The 24,819-nt window shown below is 41.9% G+C and overlaps 1 protein-coding gene across 1 annotated transcript in view; it reads right to left on the reverse strand.

Moving 5' to 3' along the window:
* Positions 1–24,819, reverse strand: part of CAPN8 (calpain 8) — a 30,690-nt gene that overhangs the window by 2,966 nt on the left and 2,905 nt on the right. The window contains exons 2-17 of the mRNA XM_069852761.1: positions 24,567–24,636; positions 16,972–17,090; positions 15,722–15,855; positions 15,245–15,413; positions 14,276–14,359; positions 13,422–13,507; positions 12,003–12,077; positions 10,842–11,002; positions 9,996–10,171; positions 6,109–6,120; positions 4,168–4,379; positions 3,763–3,799; positions 3,048–3,113; positions 2,086–2,143; positions 1,454–1,518; positions 167–235 (exon numbers count right to left, since the gene is read on the reverse strand). Of these exons, the coding sequence (XP_069708862.1) occupies positions 167–235; positions 1,454–1,518; positions 2,086–2,143; positions 3,048–3,113; positions 3,763–3,799; positions 4,168–4,379; positions 6,109–6,120; positions 9,996–10,171; positions 10,842–11,002; positions 12,003–12,077; positions 13,422–13,507; positions 14,276–14,359; positions 15,245–15,413; positions 15,722–15,855; positions 16,972–17,090; positions 24,567–24,636 (1,593 nt within the window). The remainder of the gene's footprint in view (positions 1–166; positions 236–1,453; positions 1,519–2,085; positions 2,144–3,047; positions 3,114–3,762; positions 3,800–4,167; positions 4,380–6,108; positions 6,121–9,995; positions 10,172–10,841; positions 11,003–12,002; positions 12,078–13,421; positions 13,508–14,275; positions 14,360–15,244; positions 15,414–15,721; positions 15,856–16,971; positions 17,091–24,566; positions 24,637–24,819) is intronic.

Consider the following 24,819-nt stretch of genomic DNA (forward strand, 5'->3'; position numbering starts at 1 on the left):
TGTGTCTTCTTAAATCAGAGGTGCTTCTGAGCCTTGGAAAATACTCCAGCCATCAGAAGGAAGGTTTCCAAGTACATCTGCCTGTGGTGGCTTAACCCTATGTCAATTCTGGATCTCTATTTCAGAGCTGAAGGGGAAGAAGAGATAGTCAGAAATATTATGTTACCAAATACTTTTGAATCTTCATCCAAAGTATCTTGAATTCTACAAGTCCCAGGGTGCCGGTTGCATTGGTCTGGGGTTGTTAAGGCACGGTTCAAACATCAGGATTTCTCCACCCTTAGCAAAACTGGATCACAACCAGTTCTGATAAAAGCAAATCACCCATCGAAGTGTCATCTTCATGCTATATACATTCTCATTTGTAACACATCTCTATCTCATACAGACATGCCCACAGCTTTACATTTGCTTAGCTAAAGGCATGCCAAGAATTTCTAGGCTATCTGCAGTCTCAAGGAATGATTTATAGGATTGCTAAATATATAAGCATAATTAGATCCACTCACATTTTGTACAGTTAACAGTAGATTAAAGCCCTTAGGGGAACAAAGGACTTGCCTTGCAGCAGGCAAGTGTTAGAAAGCAGAAACTGTAACTGAGAGTGAACAGAGAGAGTCAATAGAAGGCTGCACAGTCTCCCCCCATGTCCTTCAGGGCCCTGAACGTCCCTTTCTATGGAAAATTATACAGAAACAAGGAGTTGGCCCTCCAATGCTGTACTTACTGAGTTGCTTTTTTGGGTTTGGGAGTTTAGGGCAAAGGCATTGCTTCTAACAGCTGGTGATTCACAAGATCCACAGCTAATCCCTGCTGAACTCAACATGACCACATCATGAGACCTACGTTAGTGTAATCCTGGCAGCATGGTTCTTGAGTGTCCCAGTGCACTGGCTATCTTCCCAGCACATCAAAGGAGTACTGGGCAGATGTGCTGACCTCTCTTTTTCTCTTGGATACACAAAGCTTATTAGCTCCCTTGTGCTCTATGAGTTATGTAGAAGCGAGGGAAGTACATCACGTACTCTTAGCCTTCCCTCCTCTAAACAAGCTGTACAGCTTGTCTCTGCTGCTTTGAGCTCTGTGCACTATAAGCATTGTCTGACTCAGAGACAGAAGTTGAGGTTGTGCTTAAAACCTGCCTCCTGCCAAGCATGCTGAGTATGCATCTGGAACTGTGCAGGTGCATCCTGGCAGAAGGTCCCTGCATCCCCTCCCTGCTATTTTTAGGGAAAGGTTAAGCAATGAGAGATGCAAAGCAGGTGAGAGAAGCAGTTGATTATTAAATGGTTTAGGTTTCTGCCATGCTAAGCTGATAGAGATGCTTGGGTTAATTTTATACCTCCAGCCATGCACCTGGACAATGGAAGTGTCCTTAGCCTTATCTTTCCAGAAAGTTTTGCAGAGGAGATCCAACAACTTTAAAGGTGATGAAGTGACATTCAAAGGATACATCTAAAAGGCTGATCATCTCTCTGCAAGTGTTAATGTTGAATCCATCACTCTTAATATCCTTTCCTGTACAGAGAGGAAGGAAAAATCCAAATCAGAAATAACTTCTAGACAATTCTTTTCTGCAGGCAACCTTGGAGATGTCAGCCACCTTAAAATCTTGTCAGCAAAATAAATGTTCTGCCATTTCTTCCACTATTTCCCTTCACCCGTTTAACATGACTTTTTTTGGCACAGGGGCAGGGATTGCTTTTGGTTTTGGAATGGCAAGCCTCTATCTGTTCACAGAAGTTGTACAGCAGCATAATAATGGCCCTCCCAAGAAGGTATAGGGAATACAGTTCCTCTGCAGGATATCTGCTGGCACCCCTTGGAAGAGGAGCACCAGGTGGTCTCCTTTAGCCTCATATTAGAGGTTCAACAGATCAGGAGTAACTCAACTGGAAGTGGACAAAGTCTAATTTTTTCATCACCCCTAGCTAACAGAGATGGATTTTGTCAGTGCAGATCCCATCTGTGTGCTGATGGACCCAGACACAGACGTTCATTCTGACCAGAGAGCAACTTCATGTCTCGCCATATCAGCATGTGCCTCTCAGTTCCACGCAACAGGAACTACATAACATCACTTACTCTTTGCCAGAACCCGGTTTAGGATAGTTCGAAGTTCAGTTGCAGTCACTTCACAGTCCTGGACAGAAAATATATTATAGATGTTAACTCAAAAATTATTTGAAACGAACTGTATTAATTTGCTGTCAGACAGCTGAGGACTGTTTTCCTTCCAACCTCATCTAAGGCATGTAAACCTTTAATTTTTTTCTAATGTTTTACATTTACCATTAGACATCACATGGAGGAGATCCTCAGAAACAATGAATATTTCCTAGACTTTCAAATGGGAAATAAGTGGTATTTTAGATGTTCAGCAGGTTTAACTAATTGTGTGACTGCCTTCTTTCTCAGTTAAAGGGGTTTGGGAGAGCATGTGAGATTTTTCAGGCCTATGGAAACTACAAACAAACGCTATTAAAATTGCCCTTTCAAAGTTCAAAAATTTCTTTCTAAGTTACAAGACGTTTCCCCTCTTCAGTGCCAGTGGCCACCTGTTCCTAAAGAGAAAATCTGATGTGTCAGCCATAGGCTAACGCAGCAGGGTTTGTAGATACTGATGTTGGTCAAATACAATAAATAGAGAGAAAGCTCAGCCAACAGTTCTCCAATTCCTGAGGCTCCTAAACAAAAAGAAAGGAATTTGCCAATTAGGTAATCATCAGATTTACACACTAACTCCACAGGTAATTAATTTCACCAGGGGATAATATTTTCACAGTCCTCACTCCCATCTCCCCTGTTTTCAAAGTTTTTCCATGCTCTGCATTACCAAAGGAGAAAATCACATTTTGCACCAATAAGAGGAAAAATGTAGTAAAAATGCTCTATTAATAAAATAAATTGAAATGAAGCTGTGAGTTAATAAAAGAGAACTGCTTGGGTTTTTGCAAACTAGACAGTAAAAGGGATTGTCAAGTCAAATATTAGCATAATCATAACAGAGAGGTCCCAGTCGCTTTCTTTCACTTTAATCCACTTACCTCTCCAGAGAGTTTTTCAAACAGAGTCTTGAACTCGTCATCTATATCTTTGTTATTGACATGAGGCTAGAAGAAAGAAATGACTGAGAGTGTGTTTTACAAGGTGGATATAGAAAGCAAGCTGTGGACATCATAAAGCAGCTTTACAGGGGACTATTTATGGCAATGTAAAATTATACTTGCTCTGCAGCAATGGCAAACCAGAAGCCAAGACCAGCCAGAAGGTGACTTCATTTGGGAGTAAAAACTTTTTAAGACTGATGAAAAAGTTCCCTCTGTTACTAAGATAGTTTTATAAAATAGGTGCAGTAAAATCATTGCTACACCTTGCAATAGCAATCCAGCAGTTCCTTGGAAGTCTGCTTTTGCAATGTCTCTCAAGCTTCAAGAAGACTATTTCTTGCATTGAAAAGGCTCGTTCAATGCCCCCCCCCACTCTCCTACCTGTACTAAATGGAAGAACAATTTAATGTATTCCAACTCAATCTATAAGGGTGCAGTTTCTGTGCCACATGGGCCCAGATACATGAAAATGCATGTGAAACTAAGCCATGGCCATAAGTAAAGAATCCCCATAACAAAAAAAAAAGTGTATCTCATCAATAAGTACGAACACATAGTGTGACCCGAGCTCAGGGGGGAAATAGAAATCTCCCCTTTGCTTTGCCCCCACATTATGGAAGTCTGCTAGAGAAAAACCCTATCTGACATTTACCTCATATGGGTTTGCAGCTACCACATCACCAATCATTCTGAGGAAAAAAGAAAAAAATAAAACTATCATTCAATGGCTACTATCAATTCAACAATTTTTAAAACCACCTTATCATCATACTTTCAAATTTTCCATTCTTTAATTGTGGGATCTTCTTCTTCATATACCTGAGAGATCTAGTTATCATTTCAGTGCTTGCTGGAGGCCATCTGAAGAGCCATGACTCTCTACCATGGATGTGTGTGCATCACATGTAGTAGACTACTTAATAAAATAGGTCCTTGAAATGGGACTATTTTGTCGGTTAGGGGGAAAGATAGAGCATGGGATGTGAGTGCAACACCTGTCCTTTTCCTTGATGTGCCTCACCAGCAGAAGAGGAAGATTCACAGGAGAGATACGCACTGCATTTTAGCCTTTTTCTCAGAAAAAACTCGTAGGCAAAACTCTCCATTTTTGTAAGGCTCAAAAGTGGACGGCACAATGAGGTACTCTCCCCGGGGCAACTTCATGCGGCTGGAGACTTCACGCAGGTTGACATAAGGATCAGACCGTGCAGCCGGTTGATTCCTTGTGAAAAAAGCACGGTTCGCATGCATGTCTGTGATATTTTCCAGCTGTAAGAAATGTGGATTTGTTAGAAACCATTCAACAATTGAGTGGCAAGCCAACCACCCTACTTCAATTTCAGTGCTTTAAAACCATCTCAGGTTTTCCTTAGCATAAAATAATAAATCCACAAGTGATGGCACAAAAGACAGCTACCAGGCTGGTGGCAGGGGAAACAGTGAGGCAGATAATTAGAAGGGGAAAGGGTCTTCCTCTATAAAGACTATCTTTTCACATGCCTCTGTGATACAAAATAAATAAAAAGATCATCATGTGGGCTTATACCTGGTTGAATGAATACCTGTTGTACTGAAGCTGTCCGTGTATTGAGTGCTTTTTGCCTTCATGTTTACTTGTGAACAAGTTTAAATTTCAGGAAGTTTTTGATCAATGCATGGTATGGGATAAATCTCTTCATTGCAGAGGAATTGTAGTTTATGATTTCTTTAAGCAGACAGAAAAGAATACTAAATAGGACAAAGCAGTGGCCACAAAGGTGAGACTTTTGGAGCCACATTAGATGATTTAGCCTGTTTCTATTAGCAATTATAAGGGTATTCCTTTAGATTATGTGGAAAATAGTACTTATCTTTTCCTTAATACCAATGTACTCTTAAGCAAGCGAAACACTGCATAGCTCATAAGACAGAACGCTGATGTAAGAAGAAACAGTAGTGTAGAAACAATACTGTAAGAATAGCATCTCTGCTGTCAACCTCCTACTCACAATTCTTGCTCTGCAGGGACTTCTTTCAAAAAGTGTGATTCAATAATTCACAAAAAGTGCTGTGTGGTTGACACAGGGTGGGGAACATTGCATATAGATAAGGTTTCTGGCTGTCTAAGATCAGAGCTTAAAAAGATGTTATTAAACATTTTATAATCATTCAGGTTTTCTGTTGTAAACTGTTGAAAAATACAGGGCTTTTTCCTCTTCTGTTCTGAAGATAAGATTGGATCTGGAATTTATTCAATGGTCCCATCCTTTCTACTTAATCAATCTCAAGATAAGTGGGACTGCAAAGATTAAGAAGCCAGATCCATAACTTTTTCAATATACGAAGCTCATTTTCTCTTTGCATCTGCAAGGCTGTTAAAAGAGCACAGTTAATTGCTACATGACCACACATTCATTTACTGAGAGGGAAGAAAAGTGCTGAAAAGCTGAGGAAAAATTAGTAGCACAGGCTGGTGGACCTCAGTAATGAGCAATGCTATTTGTACTGCCAGACACCTCTGGAGTCTCTTACTTCAGGAATGAAGTCTCTTTACTTAAGTATTGATATCTGGGAGGATTAGGAAAGGTTGAGTAGGGTTTGTTAACTACCACAGGTTACAATGCAGAACTATAAAAGAAGCAGATCCACAGAGTTTGGTATTTCTTCTAAACAACATTAGCTACATCTTCTCAAATTTAGGGTGCAGTGATCCTGTTCTGCCTTCACCTGTACTAAATAGACAAATTCTGACCTCTGTTACACAATCTTAGTGGAAGCCAAATTTCAACAAGTGTAAATAAAGACAAGATTGGGACTCAGATGTCTGTAATAAAGCCTTGTGCCCCAGTCCCTTGGAAATTGTTATTCAGAACTTGAGATATTGGTCCAGTAATCCAAAAGAAAATCTCTGCAGAAGAGCTGTCGCTAGTAAGAAAAATGTCTTCCTGGTTGCTAAATTCTCCAGCACAACAGGACATGCCCAGCTGGAGTCTAGAAATTTTCAACAGGGATTACATACCTCTGGAGGAATCTGAAAGGAAGAGAAAGAGACAGTTAAAGGGCTGCTACACACCTACATCCATTATTAGTTTCAAAGCTTCTTTTTAATTTTCATTTACAACCACATACTGTACTGTCAGCTATACATGAAGTTCTAGGTCATGCTAGAGTTGTTCTGAAGGAAAGACAGGATCTTCACTCAGAGGAATCTATAAATTTAACCACTTTTCTCCTGGTATGGCGTTGTGAATGATGCTATTGGTTGGAAATATTTGGGTAAGCCCAATAAATGCTCAGTCAGGAATGTCAACAAGTTAGCCCCACTTAGCTAACCAAAATCAGGGAATTTATTACAGCAGACCTAAGATCTAGTAGTTGACTGTTACTTAAATATGATAAAAATATAAGGCTACTGTTACTAGCAATCTGACCTAAGATGATGAGATCATTGTAAGGCAATTATAAAATTTCAACACTGAGCTCTTCTTAAATTAACTAAACTGCTATGTTAATTTGTATGTCTTAATATAAGGTAACTTTTCCAAAAACAATTGTATGTCTTGAGAGTACAGATTCCAGTGAGAGCTAAAGTGAGTGTCTTCCAGAGTCCCAAAACTGCGTTTGAAAATATCACCCATACAATGATTCTGGGGCCTGAGGTGGTCTCTTCATACCTCAGGTCTTATTCCTTATAATGAGTATATTAGAAAGCCAGGAGCATGGTGATGGACACAATTACAGTTTGAGCAGTTTTGTTTTACAAAATCTCTACAGGGCATGTAGACTCCCTTTATGAGACAAGTGGAATTAACAGCCCAACTGAAGTGCATCTACACCAGTGCAAACAGCATGGGCAATAAACAGGAGGAACTGGAAGCTATTGTAGGCCAAGGAGACTATGACGTAGTTGCCATCATGGAAACGTGGTGCGACGGCTCATATAACTGGAGTGCAGATATGGTGGGGTATAAACTCTTCAGGCAGAATAGGAAAGGTAGGAGAGGTGATGGGGTAGCCTTCTATGTTAGAGAGTGCTTTGATACCCTCGAGCTCAATAATGGTGATGACAGGATTGAGTGTCTAGGGGTAAAAATCAGAGGAGCCCACAAGAAGGCAGATATTGTGATGGGAGTCTTATAGACCACCTAGCCAAGAAGAAGCTAACAAGCTCTTCTACAAACAACTGAGAAAAGTCTCAGGATCACTAGCTCTTGTCTTTGTGGGAGACTGTAATCTACCAGATGTCTGCTGGAAGTACAAATCACAGAGAGGAAGCAGTCTAGGAGGTTCCTGGAGAGTGTGGAAGACAACTTCCTCACACAACTGGTGAAAGAGACGACAAGAGAAGGTGCCCTCCTGGACCTGCTGTTTGTGAACAGAGAAGGCCTTGTGGGAAGTGTGGTGGTTGGAGGACACATGGAACAAAGCGATCATGAGCCTGTCAGTCTGACCTCAGTGCCAGGGAAGGTCATGAAACAGGTGATCTTGAGTGCTATCATACAGCACATGCAAGAGAACCGGATGATCAGGCCCAGTCAACACGGGTCCAAGAAAGGCTGGTCCTGCCAATCTAACCTAATCGCCTCCTATGATCCACTTACTGGATGAGGGAAAGGCTGTGGATGTAGTCTTCTTGGACTTCAGTAAAGCTTTTGACACAGTTTCTCACAGCATTCCGCTTAGGAAATTGGCTGCTACTGGCCTGGATATGTGCACACTCTCCTGGGTGGAAAATTGGTTGGATGGCCGGGCCCAGACAGTGGTGGGAAATGGTGTTAAATCCAGCTGGAGGCCAGTGAAAAGTGGGGTTCCCCAGGGCTCAGAGCTGGGTCCAGTCCTCCTCAATGTTTTTATCAATGACCTGATGAAGGCATTGAGTGCACCCTTAGCAAGTTCGCAGACAACACTAAGTTGGGAAGAAGTGTCAATCTGCTTGAAGGTAGGGAGGATCTCCAAAGGGATCTGAACAGGCTGGAACACTGGGCTGAGACCAATGGCATGAGGTTTAACAAGGCCGAATGCTGGGTCCCACACTTAGGGCACGACAACCCTATGTAGTGCTACAGACTAGGAGAAGTCTGGCTGGAAAGCTGCCTGGAGGAGAAGGACCTGGGGGTGTTGATTGACAGTTGTACGACAATGATCCAGCAGTGTGCCCAGGTGGCCAAGAAGGCCAATGGCATCTTGGCTTGGATCAGAAATAGCATGACCAGGAGGTCCAGGGAGGTTATTCTGCCCCTGTACTCAGCACTGGTGAGACCGCTCCTTGAATACTGTGTTCAGTTTTGAGCCCCTCGCTACAAGAAGGAGGTTGAGGCTCTTGGGGTGGGTCCAGGGAAGAGCAACAAAGCTGGTGGAGGGGCTGGAGAACAAGTCTTATGAGGAGCAGCTTAGGGAGCTGGGGTTGTTTAGCTTGGAGAAGAGGAGGCTGAGGGGAGACCTCATTGCTCTCCACAACTACCTGGAAGGAGGTTGTAGAAAGTATGGTGCTGGCCTCTTCTCCCAAGAGACAGGTGATAGGATGAGGGGGAATGGCCTCAAGCTGCACCAGGGGAAGTTCAGACTGGATATCAGGAAGAAATTTTTCACAGAAAGGGTCACCAGGCACTGGCAGAGGCTGCCCAGGGAGGTGGTTGATCACCATCCCTGGAGGTATTTAAAAGATGGATAGACCAGGTGCTCAGGGTCATGTTTTAGTGGCAGATGGGAATGGTTGGACTTGGTGATCCAAGAGGTCTTTTCCAACCTGATGAATCTATATTTCTATGATTCTATGACTCGAGCATACATTTTTTCATCTTCTCCTCTACAGAGATCTGCTTTAGATCACCATCCATGCTGTCCTAACTGGACCTCTTCAGCTACAGCATCAGCTGCAGTGATATAAACCAACAACAGTACATGACCCAAGTAACTTGGATCATAGATGGATGTCTATCTGAGATGACTTAGCAGCCATGGCTTTCTTTTGAAAGTCTTTGTATTATTAAGAGTCTCCAAGTCTACCCTGTTATGGAATAGGTCACAGAGGAGGCAAATGAGATCAAATGGATGCAAAGTACAAAATCTCTGCTAACTTCTCCACAGTCATATTGAGAGTTATGAGCAGACAAAAATCCTTAATGTTCAAATTCAGGATGCTAGTAGGCCAAGGTGCTTGGCACCATGCAGATGGCAACGCAGACATGCACTTGCTGAGAACCATTTGTGTATTCAGACAGGCTCTAGGGAAAACCTTTCCTGATTTGAACCATACTGCACTAGATATATTAGCAAAAGTCAGCCATTCCCATCTGTTCCCACCTGTGCTGGTTAATGATCTTGATCCAGTGGAATCTATGCAAGATTTAATTGTTTTTCTCCAGATATGATGTTAGGAATGATAATACTGATTGGAAATTTTTGTATTTGCTTCTCTGCCTTCACATCACAGAAATGAGATGTGACAGAAGCAACACTGTGAGAATCAGAAAAAAAACCCAAATTACTGAACAACAGCATGGTAGACAATGAATCAAACCAATTTTCAAATACATGGGAAAAAAAAGACAGTGACTACAGAGCACTAATGATAGGTTGTAATCAGAAGCACTTGTCTGGAACTACCAGGCACTCTGAGCCTGCCTCCATTCAGATTTTGAAAAAGAAGGCCCTCAATGAAACTGTAGCTAAATTATTGCCTCTAGTTTTACACTGCTGTCCTGTTAAAGTGAGACAAATCTAAGCCTAATTCTATCTGAATCTTCCCTTATTATGTGGGTCAGGAAGAAATGTGAGAGGATTTGAATCATGCAAAATCCAGTTCTTATTGAAACATAGTGCTGAATGTCAAGATTTAGCACATTGCTGATTTTTTCCAGCCTAACAGAACAGGAAATAAAGCTTTTAATTGGGAACAAACTTCACCTGATAGAGTGAATAACCAATACTAAGTAAAGCTTCTCCCATTTTCTTCTGTCTCCTGCGGTTCTTCTGCATCAAGCCCACCAGTATAGTACAGCATGGCTCATTCAAGCTCCCTTCATGGTCATCATCAGGTTCATCCAATCGGATTTTAAACTGGGGATTGGTCCAGTATGTGGCTAAGAATTTCCAAGGTGAGACAGAAAGAAGGAGATTTTGCTGTCATTTTAGTCAAGATGGTTGTCACTAGAATTACAGAGAATATCAATTTGCAGGACTTTTGACCAGAGTGTTTCCAGTCCTTTCCATTACATTATAGGTTCCTATGTTTTCACAGGTATGCTGAATATCAGTTGGAGCCATGGCAAATCAAAGTACCAGGGTATTTCCTGGGGAATAATGACCAACAGGGAGGAGCTGACACTGTTAATTTCAGCCAGTCATTTGTCTCATTTGGCTGAGGCTGGTGTTGCAAGAGGACCAGATGCCAGAGACCCTCTCCAGAGGTCTATCCTGAAAATGAATAGCAAAAAACATTGCCACCGAACTGTGGCACATTCCTGGCTTACTCAGCCCTTGGGAGGATTGATCTAGTTGGTAGCAAAAGTGATGCAAGCAGGAAGAGCAGAAAAATCTACTCTAGCAATGAATTAATTGCTTAGTAGGTTGGTAATCCCTGACAAGGAAAGAAGTGTGAATTAAATCTTTGTTTAGGCTGCCAAGCTTCTAAACCCTCTGGAAAGAGCTGCATTTCCAAGCCCTTTCCACCGAAGCTCCCTCTGGTTCACAAGCATTTATTTTGATTGCTGTGTTGGTATTTAACCAAGCGCCACTTGGCTGAGTCCCCACCTTGGTAGTTCTGGCAGCCCCCAGCAGTCGAACCCCGTCTCCACTGTCCATTAAACAGAGTCAGGTCCCATTTATTGACTTCATTGCTTGTCAATGTGTCAGGAGTCAAGTTGCAGATCTCAAGGCGAGTGAACTGCCTTTGAAAATCCGAAAATGCCATCCTTGTGCACAGAAAGACCAGGGTTAGTCTATCAGCCTGCAACAGTGAAGGTGAGTGAAATGGATGTCTCTCCCAATAGGGCAGCAAATGTCAGTCCTACAGAGCTTCCCAAAGCCCCTTTTAATTGATCACTGAAGCTTGGAACTGGCTTTTTGGGAAACAAATTTCCCATTCCCTGAATGAGCTGTACCGCCTGGAGACAGTTATTCTCAGCAGCTGTTACACATTATGGACTCAGTCATACCATTTTCTGTCATCCCTAGCTATATGCAATTTCTTATGGATCATACTTCATAAGAAAATTCACTAAAGTTTTGGGGGGGAGGGGGAATGTACAAGACAATGCCATTTAATAAGTTGGCCTTTCTGAAACACTCACTCTGCAGAAGAACAGTCTCAGATTGTGCTTTCCTTTAATACTATCTTTAATGTTTGTTTTTACCATTCCTAGTTGGTTTGCATGAGTGACAGACCTTGATCACTTCATGCCGCAAGCAGAGGTCTGTTCTCATTCCTTAGTGCCTCGTGGCCCATATAACTTACTGCTCTGAAAGACAATGGGTGTTTATCTTTCCAGTCTAGGAGATGGTAACATGGATTAAGTACTGATTCATATAATCAGCTAACTGGGATGGGCTTTCCATTAGGTCTGGGTAAACAGACTCTTCCCAAGTTGGTAATCTAAACTTTTTCATTAGCATGTCACATTTAGGCAAAAAAAAAAAAAACCTCAAAATATAAAGCAGCTAAGATTCATTCTTGATACCTCATTAATTTTATTACCATCTGGTCTCTATATTTTGGATAAGCACTGAGTTATGTAAACTCTAATAGAAGGTAGTATTTGAATGGAAAGAGAGATAAGCAAGAGCCTAACAACACATATCATTATTAACCCCCTTAGTGCTGGTAGTTTCTCTCCATTCAACAGAAAGCACTACTTAAAAATCATATGTGCACATAAAATGTCCAAGATATTAAGCTAACTGTATAATTCTCACCAAAACTCTCCATCATCTACTTGCTTATCCAATGCTTGTTTTTGTCTGGGATCAACATAATTCCATTCAGGAGCGCTGCAGACAAAACACAAATGCAAGCTCTTCAGTTTTGTATTTTATTCTACAAGATCAGAGAGTTAGGCTCTGTCTTCGTTACAGCTGACAAAGGAGCATGTATTTCTTCAACAGCTAGACCTTCTGCCCCTCCCAATGGACGTACACACTGCAACTTATCTATACAGAGCTCGAATCAGACTGCAACTGTACCTGCAACAAATAAGACTTAAATCGAATCATTGCTGCCAGGTACCAGAATGTACAAATATTGCAGACTGGCTAGATTAGATAACATGCAGCCTGAAAGTCAGGCAGAGCTTCTCCATTGTAATATCTGTTGGAATGCCTAATAGTCTCCCTAGGGAAACAGTATAAGCTCTGCTGCTGTGATCACCAAAGAAAAAGAAAGCAAAAAGCTGGGATTAGAAAATGTACTGCAGACAAGTGCATTACTCCTTTCCCGTTTTGCTACTACTGTGCAGCAAGCTGGATTCTGCTCTGATTTGCTCCCACGTGATGGTGCAGGGTCATCTCATGGTAAAACAAGTGCAAGAAAGTCAAGATACAGCATGCATGTGTGCCTGCAGCACCTTATTTTGGGGCTGAGCAAAGTGGTTCTGACAAAGGTAAGAATAATCCTGATCTCTATATGTTTTCTATCCTTAAGTGCTATACAATATCAGCACTGGTATTGCAGTCAGTCAGGACAGGAAACTGAAATATCTAAGTAGTACATGAAAAAACATCATGGCCCAAATGGAAGTAAAATTTATACCATGATAAATATAAAAATAAAAGAGGCGTTGTCACTGCCCTTCTCATGAGATTCCAAGGTAGGTGGAGACTAGAGAGTTTCTGATATATTTGCAGACTTCTGGGTCCTTAGATTAGTCAACATCCCCACTTTTTCAAGGTTCTCCAATAAAAACTAAGTACTGGTCTGATTTAGAGCTCAGCAACCTCAGAGCTGAGGCAGAGGCACAATGGTTTAGCCCTGCTGTATCTCCCAGGAATGGGATTAGTTTTCATATCCCTACTAAGGTCCTGGCACCATCAGCCAGATCAATCGGAGAATAGTCATCTTACAAAATGATGTGGATAAGGCTTGCTTTGGCCTGATCACAATTAAAACATGGGCTCTTTCTTTCTTATTAGAAAGCTCTGCCTGAGGCAGAGAAGAATGTCCACTGGGCAGAGGGGATCAATATCTAACCTTGCTAATAAATTAATAGTGTTTTATTCCAGCTGATTTAGTGTCTCTCCTAAATATGCTTTGTGATTAGATTAACTACATAGTCCAAATTTAATTTTTAAATGATACTAAAATACATTGAAGAGAGGCAGGAGCATATAAAAACTTACTTATCACTCCAAGCGCCAGTCCATTCCACTTCACCCCAGGGATTTCTAAGCCTGACTAGTTTCTCTGACCGTCCTCGGTAATATACCTAAAAGATCCACAACAAACAGACCCTGAGCACTTCCATCATTCCAGCCGTGGGGCAATTGCTTTTCAGACAGGGTAAAACACAATTTGCACTTGAGTGATGCAGTCCATTGCAATTTGCAATAGTTAAAAGACACCTAGATGCCTTCCACCCTTATCTTACATTATCCTGTGACACAAAGTGAGCCATTAGCTACATGACTCACCATTTTATATAATGACAGCAACCTGCAAGGAAAAACACCAGCTACAAAACAGCAGCATATCTACATCCTCAAAAGGAGGAGACATCGCGCAACACAGCAAGGCTGGAGAGAGGTTATTTGGCATGGACATTTCTGTAATGATTCCAGTTTCAGAGGAGCAGGACTGTCTAGGGCTCACTGTGAAGGTGAGACTAATGGCTTTTACTCCTTTCCCATTAGCACAGATTGGCAAAGTACATGCTCCAACCTCATGCAGTACTAACAGATCGGGAAATGGCTGCGTCTTCTCCTGTTTCTGCTTTCTGTCCTCTCCATTTCAGTACCTTTTGTATACCAGTCTGCTCATGCAATGCAAGTTGTAGACTGCACAGTATACTATGTAATCACCAGTACAGAGCTTCTGACCTGGCAAAGTACTACAAGGGCTTTCTTTTTCTGTAAGAGGGTGTGTAAGTTAGCAACACTTTATTCTCTAGTCACAGAAATACATCAGAAAGTTGAAAGCACCGCAATATTGCAACCCCAAGCTGGTTTGTATGATGGCCTTGGAGAGGCTGGCTTACCTCTTCTGCTCCAGTGACAGAGTAAGCATGTCCCTTTACCAGCTTCAGGCTTGTGATTGCTTCTATGTCAGCTGCAGTAGTTATCTGGGGCAATAAAAGTATACTGATTTAGGACTATATATCATGTAGAGACACAGATTTCATGAGCCATTTAATATGAGCAAAAATATCCAAAGTGGTATGCACAATGAATATCAATATTCCTGATGCACAGTGTATTAAACAGAGGTGAGATCTACAGCAGAAGTTCACCTATACACTTTCATACCCCTAAATATGCACTCCTAGCACAGCAGAGGTTCAAGAATGTGCAATGAAATCTAAATCTAATTCCCAGCTCAGGTAAGAGACCCAGTCACCTGCAAAGACACATTCAAGTGAACTCAGCTCTAGGCTGCCTCAGCTGAGATCTGACATACCAAAATCTGAATTCTGGTAATCCATGAACTAGATTTCAAACAAGATAATGAAACAGCATGTGCAAGGCATGGAGTTTCCAAAACATGCACAAACATCGTCTGTAACTTGTGTTTGTACTACAGGCGTCAATAATCTTTAGGATTGAAAACCAAAGCCAGAATCAGACTATAGGCTACAACAAAGTGTCTCAAAGAGCTCATCTCTGACAGCTGAGTGTCTGGAGCTGCAATTACATAGAAATTGAGTGAGAAAAGATGCTTAGCAAATTAATTAATACAGACTTCAGGAAAACCAGTCCCTAGTTCGTGGCTCAAAGTATCATCACAGGCTGTGTTGCAAAATGGAGGGCATGATGAGAGCTGGTTATTTAGAACCTTGTCTGAAGTTTTGATAACTGTAATCAATAGAAGTCTCCCATCAATTGTAAGAAGTCTCCCACTAATTCAGGCCCTCCTACCTATGTCTAACACTGGTCCAAGCTTTTGCTGCACTATGGACCAGAGCCCCGAGAAAAGAAGTGAGAAGAGTAAAGCAGCCACAGTCTCTTACATCAATGGAACAGCCAAGGAGTGACCCAGCTCTCAGAGCCTTCCTGATGATCTGGTATAAGTTCGAAGGAGCTCTCCGCAACTCATAAGACTCAGAGATACCTCCAGTAAAATCCTCAAAGCCCTCTATAGTGGACCCTCCTGTGAGAGCTTCGTAAGAGCCATTCAGCCTGTGGGGGAGATGACAAGAGTTATGTAAGGGGCCATCTCCACCTGCGAGCACTGGCACTGCAGGAAGAAGAGTTTATAATTTAGTGTCCCTCCATCTGTGTGATCATCAGTGTGACTTGAGGCACCAGAAGTAAAGCCCCTTGAAACAGATAGTTGTCAATGCCCTTTATGGAGCTAGAGAAAACTGTAAAAAATGGATGGAAGGGAGGCTGCATTTGAGTGAAGTGTGTTGTGTCTAATACCCTGACCACCCAGGCAGTCAACTTCTGCACACCCAGGTGCACTGCCTCCTGCTTAGCCACCGTACTTGGCATAGGCCTTCTCCAGCAGTGCGCTCCAGAACTCATTGCTTTCCTCTGAGTGCACGAAGAGCAGCTTCCCGTTCTTGGTGGGCAATCTGTCATCCACCACGACGTCCACCCACTCCCCGTACTGCCAGAACTGATGAAAAGAAAGGAAAAGATGATGAGGGCCGGTATGCACATAACAGGTCTGCACTACCATCTTCCTATCCCTTCATGTTTCGTCAGTTCCCCCTGGAGATGTCACTGTAAGGTTTCATTCCCATGTTGGATTCCTTTCCCTTATAACAGAGGCAAACTCTTCTCATCCCTGTGAAGCACTGAGCAGGCTTCTCAATGTTGTAATAAAGTTTGCTTGTAGCTAATATTAATAGCAACTTCTTGCACATAACGTCTGGAGCACTATCTGTGCTGCATGCAGAGCTTACATGGTAGAGAGTCCAGGTAACTAGCGCATAGACAGGATACTCTGAAGTCTTTTCTTGTCTGCTCTTTTAAGGCCTGACCCATTGGGAGGATGGAGGGGGGAAAGACTCTGTAAAAATGCTGCAAAGAGAGGTCACCCACAGGGGAAGTACCGTTTAGTGATAATCGCTTCTGAAAATACTGGGAAATGTGTGAAACATTGTTAACAACTATTTATTTGGCCTGAGCACTTGAAGTTTAATCTAGAATTTGATGCAGTCCTGAATAGAAAGAAGATAATTTACATAATAACGCCTCTGCTGAGATGAGCCAGTGGAAGGGATAGGTATGTGCTCTATGACTTCTCATCAAAACACCTCCTTAGCTTTGAAGGGTGAATCCACAGTGCTCACACTTGATCCTAACTCCTAGTCAAAGCAGGCTGGTTCTAACACGCTAGGTCTGTAGGAGAGGAATTCAAGGGAAGAGAAGGAGAAAGAACTGCATCAGCCTGAATTCATCCTTGACAGTTGGCAGTGACAGAGCTTGGCTTGACTCATGCGGCATGATTGTTTGGCTCATTTACAAACCCTATATAACTCACCAAAACCCTATCAGCTATAAAACAGCATAACCTAGCTCCTGAGCAGGTGTCATTTAAGGTTTTTTCACTCTATTTCTCTTTTCTTTCCCTCTTCTCTCCCACAAGTTTTCACATAAAAACTGTAATTCTTGAGCATTTAGCCAGTGCCAAATAAAAAAAAAAAAAAAAAAAAAGAAAAATATGCTGCTTTTAGCTAAATACTAGCATTTTCCTCTTTTATTCTCAATACCCTGATCATATAGGTACCTGAAAATGAAAGATCCCAGCATAGTCCTTCTGGAAACTCTGAGCTTTGGGAACAACACGGTACAAAACATCTGGATTCAAAGTGAGAGATGCAATGGCAGCTAGGAGCCAGCAATCACCTAAAAACACATACATCACAAGGCAGAAATGTTCATTAATAAATACTGTTTTGCCAAGCTGATCCTTAGACCATTATTTCATGTTCTCACGTAGACTAAAATACCAGCATTCAGTGCTTTGCAAAGGCCTGCAAGACTCAGTATTTGTTCATAATCCATCCTTGGCTTTTTGTGATATTTATCTCTTTTTCTCATTTTCCACTTAGCCAGACCACATAGGTATCTTGAGGCCTCTGAGGCTGATCACGGTGGCAATTTCAATGGTCTTGTTTGAGCTTTTCTGTTTTAATTTTTAATGAAGCTGTGAAAGCAGGCTGCTTTATCTAATCTTGTTAATGTTCTCAGGAGATCAGGACCATAGCCAGGGAAGGAAGGCATTTGGGGTGTGTGGGTTGCAAAGCCTGTCTAGGCAGTACAGAGCTAATGGCCTGTGATACTTTAACTAGACCTGAGCTGCCACACCAGGGAGAGACAAGAGCTTGGAAAATGACCAGAAGACGCAAAAGCTCTAGATTGATATAAGGGTGTTGGGACTTCTGTCCTATCTTTTGGAGAAAATTTAGTGGATAGCAAGAACACCTGAATGACCATTCCTTCTTAGCCCTTTCTTTGAAGGTATGAATTTGAAGCAGCACAATACCAGAGGTACTGCCACAGGTTTGCCCATGAGTCTAACAGAAGCTGAAGTCTCCTGGGAACTCTGCAAGGAGGTGAGTCCTTTATCTGGCCCACTCCTTAACCCAGAAAGGATGGGCATACCCAGCCCTTACTGTGTCTCCCAGACAGAGCTGTTGGCTGAGTTGGTTACCTGCGTGTTGTGAACTGGAGGCTGGGTAAGTGGAAGCCTCTATCACCAAAGGTGCTACCTCTGGGAAACTCAGTGACTCACGGGTTTCTTACAATATTTGCATACTTCAAACAGCAAGAAGAAAGTTTGTGATGCTGTGTGATTTCTGAGGTGTGTATAAAGTCTAGGAAAACAAAGCTGTTCTGAAAGTACTACCCATTTCCTGGTTCCCTGTGGATTATCTGTGCTAAGGCATAGTTTTTTTAAGTTGACTTGAGCTTTATGTTTTAGTGCCATGACGAACTTAATCGCAAAGTTAAGAAATGGGGACTTGGCTAATACCGTGTGCTTTCTGCTGTCTGTACCTCACTGGGAGGTACCCAGGTGCTTCCTATGAGATGAGCAAGAAACAGCTGCTCACAGTTAGGCAAACAGTGACTTGAAAATCACCTTTAAAGAAGTGACCCTGGTGTGATGACCTGTAACCACCTGAGCTGGCTGATAGGGTATGGGTGCAAAAGCGTTATCCACCCAGTGTACCTCCTGAGGCATTTCCAATGAGGAGGGAAAAACTTCCTTTAGGATTGCTCTGTGTCATCTTGGCTACCATGTTCAGGAAACAATATTCAAGCTGGAAGGGGGGGGAAAATGGCTGGATTACCTGCTTCTTCTCATCCACCTACCTTTCTTATGAGAAGAGGTTAAAAAAACCCTTGTCCTGCTCATTCTGCACAAGTGAAGTTTGAAGAGGAAGCATAAGCTAGGTTAAATGCTACTTTGCAGGAAAGCTGCTTGAGCCAAGAGCTCTTAGGTTGAAAGATAAGGTTTGCCTTGCAGAAAAGAAGTTAAAATAAAAGGCTTGTGAGATGTTTAAACTGGAAATAGGAAAAAGCTGCTATTTTGCATATAGAAGAGAAAGTCCAAAATTCTCAGCCTCTACAACAGCTATGAGCAAAAGCCTTCTCAGGTTCATTGTTTTACAAATTATTTTCCAATCTAGAAGGTTCTTTCCCAGCTTTAAGTACCTATGTATAAAATAAGCAAAATTGGGAGAGCACAAGGTGGGGGAAAAGAGGCTTTAGGAACCTCCTCTCCTAAGAAAATAATGACGCAGGGAAAAAATGAGACTGAGAACACCCCAACCTGCTTTGTACCTATCTCTTTGAGGCTTTCTTTGGTCTGTGCCTTATGCCATTATAATTTGTATTTCCTTGGAGAGGTAGAAACAATGGTGGTAAGTCTGAGGAACAGTTCGTCAGGAGAAGGTGAGAAGTTTTATAAAGCTGGAACTGAAACCCTGCTTTTTTCCACTATCCCAGGATTTCTTGTTGCCCTGCTTCTGAAAAAGTGGCAGAGTGGGGGTCGTAGTGTCCCTGTTGTGTCTCTCTATACCCAGTGAGACCAGAGAAGGTCTGCAACATTAACAAGTTGGTGCTCTCCCAGTGTGCAACACCTTGGAAGGTTTTCCGCTTCCTGGTTCAGGCCAGATTTTTACAGCCAGGGAAGGAGAAACTGCTCTGGGCTTTGTTAAGGATGATGTATGTTTGATGCACAATTAAGCAGAAGAATCAGTGAAACGAGATTTCCTTAAACATGTTATTTACTTCCCTGATTTGGATATAAACAATTTCAGAATCTCTTCCCTGTAAGATGCCAAATGTAGCGTAAAATCCTTTACAGCTGTCTTATGACATGAATTAACTGTTTTGCGTATAGGAGAGCGAGTGGCATTGCATTGGCACTACTGCCTCTCACAAATGCACCATGCAATCTACCTTCCCGGGGAAGCATTAAGGAAAGTCTGCTTAAGACACATGGAAAGAATTGTATTGAAAGAATTGCAGTGGTGAACTTGGCCATAAAAAGAGCTATACCTGCAGTAAGCAGTGCGGAGTCTTGCCTCTAAACCTTACTTGAGGGCCCAATACCTTTGGCTAAGCTTCTGGCTGAACAAATATTAACCTTGCCCTCCAAAAGGCACCAGCTAGAAATTGACTGCTGTACAATAACTTGATAAAAAGGAATGTTTGCTCGGGGTGCCTAGATACAGATGGTTTGGGCCCACCTTTATGTACAAGTGATGCATTACATTAAGGTTCCTGTGATGCTGGCTTTAACACAGATTAATGAAGATGCAGGAATCTGTACCAAGGAGCTTCCAAGATGGAGCCTAAACTGCATAGGTTGCCTCTTATTTTATTGTTTTGTCAACAGCAGCACCTTTCAGAGTTTTGCTTTTGAGTGTGCCTACAGCATGGTGTGGCAGCACAAGCTCACTAGAAAGGTAGCTTTTGTAGGACCACTAAAACTTGTCTTGATTCAACTGCAGGTTATAATTCATCTTTCAAACTATTTGATTCCCTTCCTAAAAAGTGATTTTTTTGGCGGGAGAGGAAATGTGGCCAGCTGGTCAATGAATTAAGTCTTTAATTACAATGTATTTCTAATACAATTATAGTCGGAAAAACGACACTATCTATCCAAAAATATTTTTGCTCACTACATGCATTTGAAATTGTAACCTTTTAGCTAATAAAAACAAATTTTTAAAAACGTCTTCTCAGCATTAGCCCCTGCAAAGCTAAATCACCTATAGGCACATACACTACTTTCTGCTCAGTCTCATATTTCATGAATAAAAGTTTCAGACAAGTGCCAATTACAGTGTTTACTGCTGCTGCTGAACATGCTAAAAAGAAGCCAACCTGATTCCTGGATCTGAAGTAATTTGTAATGTTGGTAAAGCTGTTGTCCCCCTCCTTATTTTTTTTTTTATTTGAATTAAGCAGTTCTGACCTTTAGTTTGTGGTGGAAAAGGTAGACATGAAATCTGGCCCTGCACGTATATGTATAAGCATATACACATACAGGATCTTGGAGAATTACTTCAACTACTAGTATGCTTGAAACAAAGTCACTTGCTGTTCACAGATGCACTGAGTTGGCTCATGTTTTCAGTGCTACGCAGGTGCCTCCTGGTTTACTGAGATAATGGAATTGAGGCAGAGGATATAGATTATGTGGTGACCTGGGAGCTGAACAACTCCTCTATATTGATGATGTTTACTCAAGAACACTGTACTCACAGAGGCCATAAAATAAATGAGAAGTCTGATTAGTTTCAGTTGCTACAGAGCAGCACTCAGTTTCTGTTTAGCTACCATTGAAGTGCCTAGGCACAGAGCATCTAAGCTCTTCACAGGTCTAGTCATGGTGACTTTAAGCCAAAAGTCCAAGTATCTGTTTCCAAGATCCAACGAGTCCAAGAAGTAACCAGTCAATATAGAACCATTTCAGTCCTGACTGTGCTATTTCAGCAATGCCTGGTTTTCAGAAGAGATCCGAATACACTGCTGTGGCTCTTACTTCCCAGTTTGTCAGGCCGTTTTGACTCCCAGTTTTAGTGTCTGCTGGAAGCCCTTCTTCAGAGCCTGTAGTACCTGGAGCATGCTACCAAACACCAAGAAAGCACTGACCCACTAGCTTTAGAATTCCTGGCAGTGCGGGCTCTTCCTGCTTAGAGATTTCTAAAAAAGGCTTCCTAAGGTTTTCTATGGAAATTAGTTAAGCTCTACAGCTGTGTAGAGAAAGGCAAAAGAGGACCCAGCAAAGGAACCAACTTTCTTTTCTTCAGGTTCTTAGAGTTGTCATTGAATGTATTTTTGAGATCTACGTGATTTGTTTGTTAGAACAAAGATCTCAAATACCCCTAGGCCCATGGGACTGAACATCAGAAGAGCCATGTATTAAGGTCTATAGCAAAATATGTGAACAAACTCAGTATTATTATGCCCTTTTCTACCTACAGGAGCTCCAAAGGCTCCCTCAACAGGTGTCAGAGTTTTCTCAGAGTTGCCAGGCTTTGATTTGTTCCCCAAACTACTCATAATCTTCTCAAATCTGCCCATTAGACAAGAGACTCACAAAGCCCAGATGGACTGGGCTCTTCTGCTGGTGTGAACTGGTGCTTCTGTGTTGGCTTCAGGGGACTTCAGCTGACAGCCCAGGCCATGGAAGCTGTAGTGCCTTGAGTACCCTCTGAGCCTTCAGAACAGAAAGAGCTCCATGAATATAAATGATGCAGATCTGGAAAGCTAATATTAAACTGAGAGGGTTTGAGTATGTTTTATATTTTTTAAATTAAATTTATGCTACTTGCTTCTTAAGGCCTTCTGCAAACAATTCTGGAGTTAACTTATTCAGATAGCTGCAAGGAAACTTCATAAGTCACCTTTAATAACTAAGACTATGTGACTGCATTTCAAGTTGTTACTAGGCTATCAAAAAGATATGGTTCAAAGAACATTTAAAATATTTCAGGTCTTTCAAGTTCCCATCAATTTTCCCAAGCTGATATTCATCTAGTGTATGCTGGAAAAAAATAGAAATAAGTTTAATGGAGTGAGACTAACTCTGGGTTTTCTCATTCCTTTTGTTCATATAAACCCCGACCTGCAGTGTTATTTTGAAAAGAAAAGAAACATGTCAAAGAAGATTATTAAAAATAGGCTCCGTTTCCCTAAAGCACTTGTTAATGGGTCACATACATGGTTTATGTAAATATGTGATCAGGGTCTGTTCCAATAGAAGTGTTTTATATGAGGGCTTTAGTAACAATGACTTTGATATTCAAGGTATTGGATCAAATACCGAAAAAAAATAGTATGCCTCAGTGATGTAAAGCAAACACCTGAAAACAAAAAGGTAAGTCCCGTGCGTATATTCTGAAGTTTATTCTTGTGACGGGTCAGTATGTGTAGAAGTATAGAAGTGACTGTAAGCCGCCTTGCAGAAACAAATTGGATTATCTGATTATGTTTGATTGGTTTACCTTTTTTTTTTTTTTGAGAAAGAGGGAGAGAAAAGGAAGCTCCTGACAAAAAAACAGCGTCAGATTGTGGGGCTTTTTTTCTAGGCGTAGGGGTAGCTTTCAGGACCAGCACATGGGGGACTGCCCACCAGAGGCTGGTTTAGGAAAGCCCAGAATGCAGGCACCACCCCCAGATGCACAACAGGGTTTGGGGCCCCGTTCTGTTACCACTATGTAATGGATTTTGGCACTGCTCTCTAATGAAAGTCCATTTAGCACAAGGGACTGGGACTCCGGAGAGACATTCAGGTGTTGACAGAAATAAAAATAGGCTTAAGGTATTTGCATTCAGTTTCTAGACTTAACACAAATAATGCATGGACCTCTTCTAGTTTAAAAGCATGTAATATTCTTCACTCCTTTAACATGTAAACTGTCAAGGAGAACAAGGTTTTACCTCACGTAAATGCTCTTTTTTTTTTTATGCTATTATAGAAACTCCCCAAATTGGAGGTGACAAGAAGTGTCACTTCTATTATTTATCTGAAGCATTCGCCTAAAATACAGTAAGTGATTTCCCCATACTCTCTTCCAGCAGACACCAAATAAATATCCTGGAGCAAATATATGATTAGGCATCTTATTTTTAGCATTTGGAGCACAGGCCCACACACCCGGGAATTTTTAAGCAATTGCTTTAATGGTGCTGTGTTTACAGGGCGAGCATTGGTATTCGTTATTGTCAATGACTTGCAGAAATTGTTTGAATCTTATTTGCACAATGGATGGGCTAGAAGACCAGTAAGGTCAGAAGTACTGCAGTAAACAGAGCAAGAGGGAGAAAAGCTGATTTCTCTGTGTCTAATCTATCAAATTCTCATTACAAGACTTTCAGCCTTCTTGCCTCTGTATGTAGTCAGGAGAGGTTGCTGCTGCTGTCATCTGTAGCTGGATCCTCTCAGTGAGGTGGATAGGGAAGAAGGCTGCTTTTGCAGCTCTTAGAAGGGGGAGCAGAGTCCCCTTACAGCTTCCATCTGGATGTTGTGATGGATCTCCGGGACAGTACAACTGCTGAGAGACATCTCATCAGTGTCAGCCCCTAATTAGGGGCACTGAGCAACACTGCGTTTTTTGGCTGTGCTTACACAGCGTGCCCAGTGCCCAGTCACTCCTACTCCTGCTTGCAGCTCTACATCAAATGCCATACAAGCAGAAGAAGCATTGGGCATGAGGGGCTTGGAACAATTTGCTTGTTGTGGATAGTATTACGCTCTGTTCATTCTCTCATGATGTGGTCCTTGTTTCTAACTCACATCTGCAAGCAGTGAAACGGCACCTCATACCTCCAGACCCTGTACTAAACCAGTTCCTGCTCTGCCAGTTTCTTGGTTACTGTGTATATTTTGTGTGAAACTGAGGCTGGCACTTGCTCTGCCTCTCAGATAAAAATATCTAATGCCAGGCTACAGGGCAAAAATTCCCTGGTGTCTCTTGTTCTCTGAATCTTTGTATCTGTTCTTACTGAGGTGGGCACAAAGCCCAGACTCTTGCTCTAGGGCAAGTACTTTCATTGTTAAGTTGATGTCCAGCTCTGTCTCAAGAGGCGAAAAGCAGCTAGTCTTTTGCTCCAGAAAGGGATAGTTAACTTCCTACCTCCAGAAGACAGTTCGGTATCTCCCAGGTTTGACATAGCTCTTACAAGCCCATATATATCCTGTCTCAGGCATCAGTGCTGGTGCATGAGTTCTCTTCTTGGCTATCTGCCTCCCTCCACACTATGTCTGGGTGATAGTTGATAAAATGGTCCATCTAACAGGAATTTTTAAATGAAGCTTCAATTCTTTTCTTCTTAAACAAAATTCAGAAGTTCTGTACATACCCAGCTCTCCTTGGCAGACATCTGTTCTAGTAGCTCCTCCAACTATAAACTGAGGGTCGGTGCACAGCTCCTGAAAAGACACGTTTTCAAAGTATGTATCACCCTTCCTTGTCTGAAAAGTCCCCATTTCTCGTTCCTTGTTTCAATGTTCAAAAAATAATTAAGACTTTCAACATTTCTTAAAGAAATACATCCTTTGTCCTCTGATTAACGTGATGTCAGAACAGCATCGCCTTATTAAAGTGAAAAATGT

This window comes from Phaenicophaeus curvirostris, chromosome 2, assembly GCF_032191515.1.
Source record: "Phaenicophaeus curvirostris isolate KB17595 chromosome 2, BPBGC_Pcur_1.0, whole genome shotgun sequence".
NCBI lineage: Eukaryota > Metazoa > Chordata > Aves > Cuculiformes > Cuculidae > Phaenicophaeus > Phaenicophaeus curvirostris.